The sequence below is a fragment of the Lepidochelys kempii genome, chromosome 4 (assembly GCF_965140265.1).
Source record: "Lepidochelys kempii isolate rLepKem1 chromosome 4, rLepKem1.hap2, whole genome shotgun sequence".
NCBI lineage: Eukaryota > Metazoa > Chordata > Testudines > Cheloniidae > Lepidochelys > Lepidochelys kempii.
This window is the reverse complement of record NC_133259.1, coordinates 26,380,281-26,392,370: the sequence shown is the minus strand read 5'-3', so window position 1 is coordinate 26,392,370 and position 12,090 is coordinate 26,380,281. Positions and strand designations below refer to the sequence as shown.

Sequence of the window (12,090 nt, the reverse complement as noted above, 5' to 3'; positions counted from 1 at the left end):
CCCTCAAGCATCTCAAGAAAATGTAGTCCTGTTTTGGACTTAAAGTTAAATTGTATCTATAAGAAAAATATGGGTCTATTAAACCTACATACTTTTGATCATCTTATGTGGATCTGAAGCATGGGCATTACTTAAACAGGACATCAGGAGGCTGAAGGCACTTCATGTGCATTGTTACCAGCTACTTTTGGGCATAAGAGAGTTTGGTTTGTTTGTTTTTTTAAATCAGTAATAGGGGATGTATTATTGAGAATTGACTTAGAGGATTGAAGTCCTCCTTGGTCACCTCTGGCTGGCTCTTTATGGTCATATAGCCTGCCTCAGAGATGAAGTCCACACACATGAAGTCCTGAAGATTGGACTTAAGGTCAGCAGGAATCATTGCCTGGCCATGGACTGCCGGCAGCCACGTGGTCATCTGCGGTAGTAACCCAGTGGCACTTTTAGTCGCCTGTAATACAGTATAATGTGGTCATGGACGTTCGGCTCTATGGACCCTCATTGTCTCTGTTATTTTTAATAAGAAAAGGACTGTTTGTACAAAACACGAAAGAAAAAGAAAAGTCCCCATGTTAATGCTTTGGCAATATTTCAGGGGTTTCAACAACAGCCTACAGAAAATAACTTTAAAAATAAAATTCTGCCATTCCAAACCTGTGAATGGTTTGGATAAATAACATAAGAAGATAACTTGCATAACCTTGTACCCTTCCATCTCTCAAATTGCAAGCAGGTTTCAGTGTGGGATTTTTCTTTTATAATTTTGTTCTTATTCAGTGCACTTAAATATATATATATTCTTAACAGTTGCATTTGTATAGTTAACTAATTCCACATTTAAAAGATCCGATCTTGACCTGAAACTGTCTTAGTTGAAACTTTCGTATCTCTTCTGCCATTTTTAAGTTGGCTAGTCACGTGCTATGAGTCAGCTTTGGTAAAGTTCCCTGGAATAGGCTTCCAAGAGAGGTTGGGGAGAATCCCTGTCATTGGAGGTTTTTAAAAACAGGTTGGACAAATATCTGCTAGGGATGGATTAGGCTTATTTTGTCCTACTTCAGCTCAGCAGGGTGGACTTGATGACCTTTTGAGGTTCCTTCCAGCTCTATGGAAGATCTTGTCATGATTTACATAAATTAAAAAATATGCAGCTGAATTAAGGCTTGGAGTTGGTTAATATATGCACAGATATCAAAACAGCTTCTAATTTAAGGATATATTTAAAGCTTTTTCGTAATTTTGACACTCCTTTTATTATATGGAAAAGAAAATTAAATGGCAAAAAAAAGCTCTGGCTTTTGTTATTAAACCTGAACTGCTTTAGGACAGAAATTGGCCTTAATCTCTCTGTGACTAGGCATTTCTAGTGTCATTGTGATCAGTGACCTGCTACTGGGAGATTCCCACAGTATTCAGACATAATGTGATGAATTAGGCCAGTGGTTCTCAATCAGGGGTATATGCAGTTTTTTCATGGGGTACATCAACTCATTTAGATATTTGCCTAGATAAAATGCACTACTAAAATCAGTACAAACTAAAATTTCATACCAACAATAACTTGTTTATTCTGCTCTATATACTATATCCTGAAATGTAAGTACAATATTTATTTTCCAGTTGATTTATTTTATAATTATATGGTAAAAATGAGAAAGTAAGCAATTTTTGAGTAATAATGTGCTGTGACACTTTTTTAATGTCTGATTTTTGTAAGCAGGTAGTTTTTAAGTGAAATGGAACTTGGGGGGTACGCAAGACAAATCAGATGCCTGAAATGAGTACAATGGTGTTGAAAGGCTGAGAGCCGCTGAATTAAGCAGTTTTGTTCATTATATTTTGCTTATATGTATTGCTGGTATTTCCCAACTGGGGATCAGTCTCAAGTGCAGTTTAATAATGGAGAGGTATAGTTGTAAAAGAGTTTAAGAACATAGGAACGGCCATACTGGGTCAGACCAAAGGTCCATCTAGCCAGTATCCTGTTTTCTGACAGTGGCCAATGCCAGGTGCCCCAGAGGGAATGAACAGAATAGGTAATAATCTAGTGATCCATTCCCCGTCGCCCATTCCCAGCTTCTGTCAAACAGCGGTTAGGGACACCATCCCCGCTCATCCTGACGAATAGCCATTGATGGACCTATTCTCCATGAACTTACCTAGTTCTTTTTTGAACCCTGTTACAGTTTCTATCATAAGCTCACTTAAAAATTACATGCTAACTTACTGAAAAAGTTTAGTCAGAAACTTATGTCTTACTTTTCTTTTAGACCAGAGGAAAAGTACTGGTCCATTTTAGATAATCACCCAAGTGCTTTGAGTTAGTTATAGAACCTTGGAAAGAATTGTGATGTTTTTAATGTTAAGTCTTCTAAAGAGTTTTGTAAAAGGGTGTCCCAGACAGCGTGGTCTAAAACTTTAAATATCCATTAATTCTCAGTGAGAAGCATAGGCCCACATGTCTATGTTGGGTTTTAAGAGCACTTTACATGTCATGTAAGTGCTATTGTAAACATTGAGTGCAAAACTTTGAAGTTTTTAGATAAAAAAGTAGGGAGGTCTGCAGAGCTTCATGAAAGTCTCCCTAAACAACATCCGCTCTGGAAGAGATGTAGTGAAAGTTGTAAGAAATTTAAGTGTAAAGAGGATTACACTGTGAGAGAAATATCACCTTACTTTCATGCCCTAGCTATTTTAAGATTTTCTGCTTACACATATAAACAAAAACCTCTTTTTATTCCTGAATAATTTCTCTCTTAGAAAGGAAAAACTTCTAAATTGACTTTTCATTTCTTGGAACTTTGAACTTTTTAAACATACTAATACAGACATTATTGTTTTAGAAATTCAAAATATGCATTATTCATCTCTTGTCAAATCCTAGTGCATAGAACTATTTGTTTTTAAGTTTGAGTTTCTACCTTTAGAGATGCGTGGTAAGAACTTGAAGTTGCATATGGTTTCTGCACAGTTGATAACGTTCCTTCGGTCTTGCAGAGCTTAAAAGCGGTTAAATAGTTCTTATTCCAAGGCACTTACAAATGGCTGCAGTCTTAAATTTTATATAGTATGTATACTGTAAAATTATACAAAGGCACAGGAGGTGGAATTTTTTTTTAAATGCTTAACGTTTGAACAACTTTTGGTATCACATAGACATAACAATGTTTAAACTTACTTTAAGTCACATTATTTAATCACTGCTTCCTAGGGCTCAACTTTTCATAATTGTGCTCATGCATAGTTTGCACAAATTGGATGCATTATGGAAATTAGATACAGATGACCAATTTAGCATCTAATAGGTAACTTTCATATGCAGTTATAAAAATGTAAAATTGTCTTTTATGTATAAATATAGAGCTTTTTTTTGTTTTTAACGTTAAACTAATAACATTATGATGTTAGTAAACAGTGTGCTGACTTCATTTTCGTGTGGTGAAAATGTAGTATCACTTCCATGTATTAGTTCTATTTAAATATTTCAGCCTTATGATAATTAGAGATACTTGATTTTCCCAACCTTACTTGAATTAAACATAATTATGTGTCTTAGATGTAGCGTGAAAGAACTGGGTGACAGACTATCCTGTGCTTTAACTACAGTACCCTCTTCCTTAGAAGTACTAAATTTTCTGATTATAATGTTGGCTCAGATATTGGCTTAATTTTGAAATATGATATATGTTCATGATTAGAATCAATTTGAAAATTTCTGTTTCAAGAGCCTTGATTTTTACTTTAATGTTTTAACTGTTCTTGGTAACTTTAGACTAGTGAGTCAACAAAGAAGAGATTTAACATGTGGATGACATTTTTGGGTATTGGTTGGAATCATTATCTAATTGTTTGCTAGCTTTAATAATTAAATAAATCATTTAACATCCATTTGGAAACTCATCAGAAGTTCACGACATGAAATACCATTATGTTGGCAGTGGCTCAAATCTATAATATCTAAAGTGAAGCCCTCTGTAATCCTGGTCCTCCAACTCATGAGACTTCCAGCAAACACTAGTGGCGATGTTGGGACTAGTAAACAAGATCATTTGGAACCCTCTTACCTATTGACTATTGAAGAAACTTACCTTATCCCCATATGCAGATTCCATGTTCCAGTATTAAAGGGACCAGCACATCACATGCTGGCACATCTCGTGTAAGCAGGAAGTTTGGTATCACAGGGCAACCACTTTGTGCAGCTAGAAACATCCACAAAGGTATTAACTTTAAAACAATTCTAAATACTTTGTAACTTGCATCTTTTAGCCCTATGAAGATTGCAACTTCAGTATTGGAAAAAGTGCTGCTCACTCTCAAGTAGACATAATCCCTTTTTAAAATATGAAAGCTGTTATAACTGTTGCTGGATGGAAGCGAAAAATAGTTGGTTTCTTAACTTCTTGAGGGAAATGTGTTAATCTTCATTTAGACTCTTTATTTATTCCTTTCTGTTCATGTGCTTCCTTGCTACATAACCTCTTGTAACATTTCACTTGGGCTTCAGGTAACGTCATATTCCTGTTGTTACTGCAAGTCACTTTCCTAAGATATTTGGTTAAGAAAATGTATATGGTTAGGATAGCCATTCCCTTATACACATAGTTCAGTAGCCTCAAGTCGCTTCCTCTTTTCTTCCTAGTGCTTGAATAATTGCACAGCTTTTCTTGATTATTATTTTTTTAGTGTATGACGGTTAAACTCCTAGACTATCCAATTAATTTAAGCGTTTTAATAAAATTTTGCCTGTGATGGTATTAGTTCAAGCTTTAGTGTCCAAACGAATAGCTACAGAAAGATGATGAATGAACATATAATATAATTAGATCAGAACCAGTGATTCTAATGAACAGCTAGCTTTAAAATAGAAGAATTCCATTTCTGAAAGTTCTGATCCTTTAAAATTAAAGTATTCTAACACTAAACACGACATCCTAAAATACTGGTTATATGTCTTGTCTGCCAGTCTTGGTGTGGTGTTTTGTTTTTTCCCAGGAAGGAGGCCCCAAGAAGTACTTAAAATGGTAACTTAAATACGTCGCTTTGTCTGCTTAGTCATGCTTCGCCTATACTTAAAAATCTAGTACTGACACCTGCTCTAATCCAATGAATACATAGTTGAACCTTGGTTCTTTTAACCTCAGCATAGTGCCTTTTGCTGTGTGTGTGTTTAAGTGAATTCTTTATGTTCAAAGGGTTTTTTCTTTTTCGAGCTAAGTAGTTTTTAACTGTACTTTTTGGGAGTTGGTAATTGTGACAATAGTAATTCTGACTCTTTCAGACTATCTTACAAATCTTGTTTGTCTTCCCGTTTTGTTACGGTAAAAGCTTTTGCTGATGTCCATGTTCTAATATGCGTCTCATTACATTGGAAACTATTCAGCAGCTGTTCCTTGGGTAAGAGGGCCGTGTGGACACACTTGTAGGTTTTGCAAGTGATGGTAGCAGCCCCGATGAAGATGATGGAATCCAATAGACAAAGCCTGTTTTAATCAGATGCTTTACACTTAACTAGAAAATCCACTTAATGTAGGAAACGCCTAGGCCACCTGTTTTTTCCCAGACATGTGTAATAGGGACTGTAATTATGTCCTCTTGGGATAAAAGTTACAGGTGAATATCCAGTGGATTTCTCTTCTGCTATGGAGCTCTTAATTGCCAGAGTGTGATTCCTGTGAATCTTTGTGATATCTGTACTACGAAGAGTAGAAGATGCAGAAGAAACTCCCAAGATACAGAATCCAATTACCATGTATATGTACTTGATATCTTTTTAAAACTGTGAATGGGATCGTTCTGCCAAGTTTTGTAGGCGATGTCGATATATCTGATTGTCTGTTCAGAAACTGTAATATACATAGTGAGTACATTGAGCTGTCTACTACAGTGCATATAAGAGGAACAGGGTTGACCCTACAAAGGCTTCCAATTTAGCAAATAACCAGGTTTGGATGTACTACACTACCTTATCTATATATCTGTGGAAAAAACTAAGAGAACTAGAGAAGGCAGATCTTTAAAAACAAGATCTTTATACCCACTTGCTGATCCTAAAACAAATTTCAGGTTTGAGAAATGCATTTAGTAATTGATAACAGTAAAATGTTTAGAAAATCTCATTTTAAATATGGTATTTTAAAAACTACTACTGCTCATGCTAACTTTACTAACAAAATATTTTAGGATGCTAGCAGATGGGGATTATAGGAGTTTATACTAATCAATAACTGGCTTTAACAATCGAGCTGAAAGCTCTAAGCAACTTTTACAAAATAGTTTTTAAAATCTGTATTAAAGCAGATTTGCAATTTGCCATAGAATTCCAGTTTTTGTAAGATGTCTGTCGCCAGAAATAGATTTGGAATGCCAATTATAATTGGATTTAATACACTACAGGTTTGATTAATAATGAGAAATGCTTCACTGTGTAAACATTGTCTGATGATCTGAGCAAAGGGTGGAATGTGAAAGATCAAAAGAAACTGTAACAAGTAGCATTAACAAGCAAAAACTAAAATGTTTTACCCCAGAGTAGCTCACACTGTATTGCTCAACTTGATAGTATTTGTACTGAGCATAAACTGCTCTAGTTGAGAGTTTAACTTGTGTACCTGAAATTTATCCTCAACTCTGCTTTGAAGCAGAAACTCTCCTTCCAGTTTCACGGAATAGATTAACTTTTGCAAGTGATAGCATACACAGCAGTGCTTAGACCTGATGGCATGTCTTGTGTTGCATAACTATCTCATAGCTTGATTAGTTTTTGAGGGAGTCATGTCATCCTGTGCCAAAAGGTTCATAGTTGGCTATTGCAGGGCCTTTGAAGTGAGTCAGTCATTAGGACACTTGTGAATGACCTGTTGAGATGGGCTGGGCTGCATTATCACGAAAGTGAACTCCTTAAAATGTTCACATAAGTTACTTGGTATCACAATTGCTCTAACTAAAAGTATATAATTTGATGAGCTGTTGGGTGGAGTGGGATGTCTTATTCAGTTTTGGTCCATACATGTGGTATCCATAAATACAACAAGCAAGTAAGATTTCTAGCACATGCATACATAATACATTTTTCTAAAGCTATTTAAAACTTGAAGTTGCTTGTTACCACTTTCCTATTCCATTCCTAGTTAGTCTTGTATTCATCCTTCTAGCCTAGGTTGCACTGGACAACTAGAAAAGTAGGTGACTAGTGGGTTAAAAAAAAAATTCTTAGATCTTATTCTTTAGCTGTTTAAAGAGCTGATTGCTTAGTGGATCTGAGTAGACTGCTCAGTAGAAATACCTACAGGAAAAACAGCAAGTTTTCAAAGCTTCCCGTTATACAATAAGTATTAAAACAGTCTTGATGAAGACTTCATTAGTGTTTGCAGAATTCTGGGTGGTCATAATTTATGTGTAATAAAAGAGCAATGAAGTACTGTGAACAAAAGCCAGCATTATTTCAAAATATGAACCCCTCACCCCTGCTTCTAGATGTTAGAAAAGATTTTATTGCTAAAGTATAAAACTTAAGATTATATCAGTTTATGAGAGAACATTTATTTTTTTAAGCTTGTTTACTTTGTGTATTTGACAGCATTTGTGTGTTGGCCATTTCATTGATTTTTTTCACTCTGTGGGGTCTTTCACATGGCTTCAGGAGGAAGAGTTTAATTTTTAAAAAAATTAAATGTGATTTGTAAACTACAAAATGATCAAGAGGCTAATGGGGGAGGTGGGAGGTAGCAGGGTGTAGTTCCTGAAACTACTAACGCTCGAATTTTGACATGATTTAATGGAGTGCCCCTTTTTAAAAGAAATTGTCATGTGAACCAGATCCTGCAACAGAATCTAAAATAGAACGCTACTTTTGGATTTTGTAGTGAAGTCTATTAGTCTATGACTAATTTCTTAGTAAAATATTTTCTAAATTAAGGCAGGAGACTGTGCTATCTGTCTGTGTTGTATTTGAATCAGCAGTGAAGTCCTAAATATCAGTGCCCCAACAGTGATTTTCTGTGTAATCCATGTTGTTCAAAGAGCATTTTAGGTAAAATATGGTACTAACATAATCTCATACTGCTTTAAACATCACAAAACGCTGCCACTTCATGTTATCCCTTCAGATCCTCTCCACTTCTCCTCAGTGTTCCAGTAGCTCAGAAGCTGCTGGGCTATGAATAACTTTGAGAGGTGGGAAATCCATGTTCAAATCACTTCCCTTCAGGTAGGGTGGAGGGATTGAACCAAGGTGTCTCATCCTGAGTGAGTACCATAACCACTGGGCTAAAGGTTATAATGAAGGCTGTTGCCGCCGCCTCCTCACACAAAACAGCCTCCCGGAGTGTGGAAGTAGTGCTTTGAGAACACATACAGGGTCTGTCCCCCACAGGCAAGTTGGCAATGGAATGGAACACCTACTTTCACATGCTTTGGGGATTGTGGTGGGGCTTAGGCATTGTGTACGTACCCAGAGGCAGAAATTTAGGGTCACAGGGGACTTTTACAGTGAAAATTTAGGCACCTAGGGATTATACGTGCCTTCAGGGTTACACTTAGCGGGATTTTGAGGATCTCGGTGGTGCGTAACTCCCACTTCAGGTGCCAAAGTCCTTTGGACTTGTCGTGGCTGAACTACTTCTACTTCTGCACTGCTTCTCTTTGATCAAGACCACAAAGTCTAAAATTTTACCTAGTTTTTAAATCCTCTTTTTGTGTCACTAGATTTAGGAATGTCTAGAATATTTTGACATTGTGGGTAGGGTTTGTTTTGTGTATGGAGTGTAACTAAAGTGCTCGTTATTGTGCAGAATCCGCCGTACACAGCTTTGTTTGCCCTAAATGTAGAATGAGCAGTCTTTCATCACGTCTCTTGAATGTTACAGCAAGGATTGCAAATTGGGGTGGGATGGAGAGATGGCAGTAGCTGCTGGAAATGCTTTATTATGCTTCCTAAAGTTCTGAGGGAATGACTTTAATAGCCACAATCTCATGTTTGAAATTATAGAATTAAATGACAAATAAGCTCAAAGAGCAACACACATCCTGAATTCTTTCTTCTCTACTCCATGTTTTTTCCATGTTCTATTTTAAATTTAATAAATTCAATGTATATTTGAAGTCTGTAGCACTTTCTCTAAAGCCAGTGTAGGATGATATTTTGAATCAAGGTGTCTATTGTAGTAACAGGTGCTAATGGTTAACTTAAACTCATTGGGAAAGGTAAACTTCAAATCTGAGAATTACTTTTAGTTAATACTACACTGCTATTTAGGGCACACAGTTCAGCTCATACTTACTTTGGGAGTACAGGCATTGGAAATTACCCTGTTTTGAAGTTCAATACTTGTAGTGTTTAGTCCCGGCTGCAGTAGTTTTGGAATCAAGTATCTCTCAAACCCTTAGGGCTAGAAACAAGTTACGCAACTGCATTGAAAGGATGGCAATCTCTTCTTTCCAGGGATAATTCATTAGATTCCAGATCTTAAAATCAAATCATTTTAATTATCCTTTTCCTCCTTGCAATTCTGAGGTTATGGAAATCAGTGTTGTATGCTAATGGTTCTAAAACTACAGGGCACCAAGCTCATTCCTGGAACTCCCAATTCTTCAAGATAGCAGGCTTTTTTGTCTTCTGGTAGTTTGTAAAATAAGGTGCATAAACCACATTGAAATCCAAGTGGAGCGGGGGGAAGCAAAACAACAAGCAAAATTACATGAATTTTTGTGGACCAATATCTTGTGACCTGCTAGGGTTTACGAGCATGTTGACTAGATGGGCGCAAATACTTGCAGGACCATATGTGGTTTCTATGCTGTGATCCTGGACTGCTACAGAAAAAAGGTAGGGGAAGCTAATTCTCTGAAGTAAACTTAAGAGGGTGGAAGCTAAGTGTTGCAGAATACAGTTGAAGATGCACGTTAACAATTTTGCTTTTCTTTATACAGGAAACCACTCCCAATCCTCAGACTTCAGAAGAAGAGAAAACTGAAACAGCACCAACTCAGGAGGTTGCCAGCCCTGAACAGTACATTAAGCATCCACTACAAAACAGGTGAGCCATGTTCTTCTGCCACCAGGCTTTGTAATTCTACCGGTAAATATGCCACCTCAAAATTCTCAGAGTTGCTATTTTGTCAAATAATTGTTTTTTACAGAGAAAAGCTTCATTTTTTTCACTTTTTCTTCTAACAAGTTTTTTCAGTGACCTCATGAAGAAATAAAAACCCAGTTATACTGATTCTGAGTTAATCTTCCATTATAATTGAAACCTTTTATTTGTATTAATGATAGTGATGGAGTAGCTGAGAGCTCTTCCCTCTGTATATTTTCTTATTGCGGCCAGGAGGTTCTGAAGGTGGTGGGGAGAGGCAAAGTTCTTCCTTCTATCAGTCAGAGGCAGATGGCACTTCACATGTATCAGATATCTGATAGTGTCAACATCAAAAATAGAGCCCCTCTCAAGCAGGGTCCAGAAGTGCACCCTGGTAGAAATCATAGTGCACTATTTGATCCCAGCAACGAAGTGCTAAGGATGTTGGCATCACATGGGATGTTAGCCCTAGATGTCATTAGGGAGTTCTACACCCTCATCTTTCTTGTGTTTTTTTGAACATTTTGATGGTTGTACTACCACTGGTGGAAGCAGTAGCGGTAGACCGACTGATGAGTTGTTTTCATCAGGGTTGGACAAAGTTGGTAAAACTCTACTGGCCAGTCTACGTTAGTGTTCCCATTTTGCTATTACCAGTGGCAATGCAATGGTGCAGAATTCTAAGAAAACGTAGTATAGGTGTTTTCTTTGGCTAAATTTATCAAGCACTGTGAGCAACAATTACAATGCTGTTTTGTAGTTATTTTAAAGCTATATTCACAAGACCACTTACGAAAATGTTAGTTTTGAGTAAAATAGTGAGAGCCTAGGATAGGAAGCCAGAGGAACTGATTTAAGTCATCGATTTTTAGTCAACTTTTCCATTTATACTACAGTTATTTTTAAAAGAGAGGTGCATTCTCACTGGTTGATGTAACCATTAAAACATGTTGATTTACAATTAAGTAGAGCATTTAACTAAATTTGGTGCATCTTTTTGCTGCCTAGGAGGGTGCACTATAACAATGTACATATATTTAAGCAATTATATAGCTTAAAATTTTCAGGTTCTTCTTAATTATACCTTTTTACTGTTAGAAAATGTTGAATCATAAATTTATTTACCGGGTAAGTAACATTTACAACTAAACGATTTATTAACAGAATAGAGGGGTTAACTGTAGACAGTGAATTAAACTGATTATTTCAGATCAGCATGGGAAATCTTTCAAATATGCAAAAGTGAAAATAACTGGAGTTAGGCTGTCCTTCAAACTTTTAGAACTAGTAGATCTCATCTCTCTCCTTATTTGTATTCGTAGACTAGAAAAGAGAAGTGTTCGTGCTTTTTCAATTTCCAATTAGTTTCTTGACTTTGAATGAATTAGTTCAAATGAAGAAAATATTCCTTCTGTGCTTGCAGAAGAGGCTACTGTTGTCAAAAGTTGGCTTAGCACTTCAACAAACTCTGGTTCCCAGGATTTAGCTAATGACTTTCAGTCATTAAATTCAGTAGAGTCAGAAATTCAGTGCAGTAGTAATTGTAAAAATGTAATTGATAAATACTCTCACAACAAACATACCAATTATATTTTGAATACAAAAATTTTGAAATTCCTAAGAAATCTACCCAAAACACAAATTTGACAATCTAAGTTGTCATTTCCTAGCATAGTAAAACATGATAGGAAGTCCATAAGGATGGTGCAGCAATAAGTTAGCTAACCAGTTGATCCAGATTTCTCAGACATGTCCACATCCTGTTCAAAGTCACTGCCTTCTGAGGCGCATTTTTCAGGTTTCAGTCTAACTAGGCACTACATCTTTGTTGCACTTTTACATGTGGCACATGTTTGTGTTTGTTTTACCCAGAGATATAGGAATTTCTTGAAAATATTCCCGAATAGGGTCTTTTTTGTGACCCTTAGCCATGGCAATTTTCCCCCCTCCAGTTCCTGGGTGTTGAAATCACCTTAAGGCTGGACTCTGAAGAGTGTTCTCTTCTTCCCACAGT

The 12,090-nt window shown here is 36.4% G+C and overlaps 1 protein-coding gene across 2 annotated transcripts in view; it reads left to right on the top strand.

Annotated features, from left to right (window-relative positions):
- Positions 1 to 12,090, top strand: part of EIF4E (eukaryotic translation initiation factor 4E) — a 47,399-nt gene that overhangs the window by 3,655 nt on the left and 31,654 nt on the right. The window contains exons 1-2 of one of the 2 annotated variants that reach the window (XM_073340761.1): positions 9,497 to 9,826; positions 9,931 to 10,037. In XM_073340761.1, coding sequence (XP_073196862.1) covers positions 9,758 to 9,826; positions 9,931 to 10,037 — 176 coding nt within the window. In that variant the 5' untranslated portion in view covers positions 9,497 to 9,757. Of the gene's footprint in view, positions 1 to 9,496; positions 9,827 to 9,930; positions 10,038 to 12,090 lie in introns of those variants that run through there. The other variant, XM_073340763.1, reaches the window with a different exon arrangement.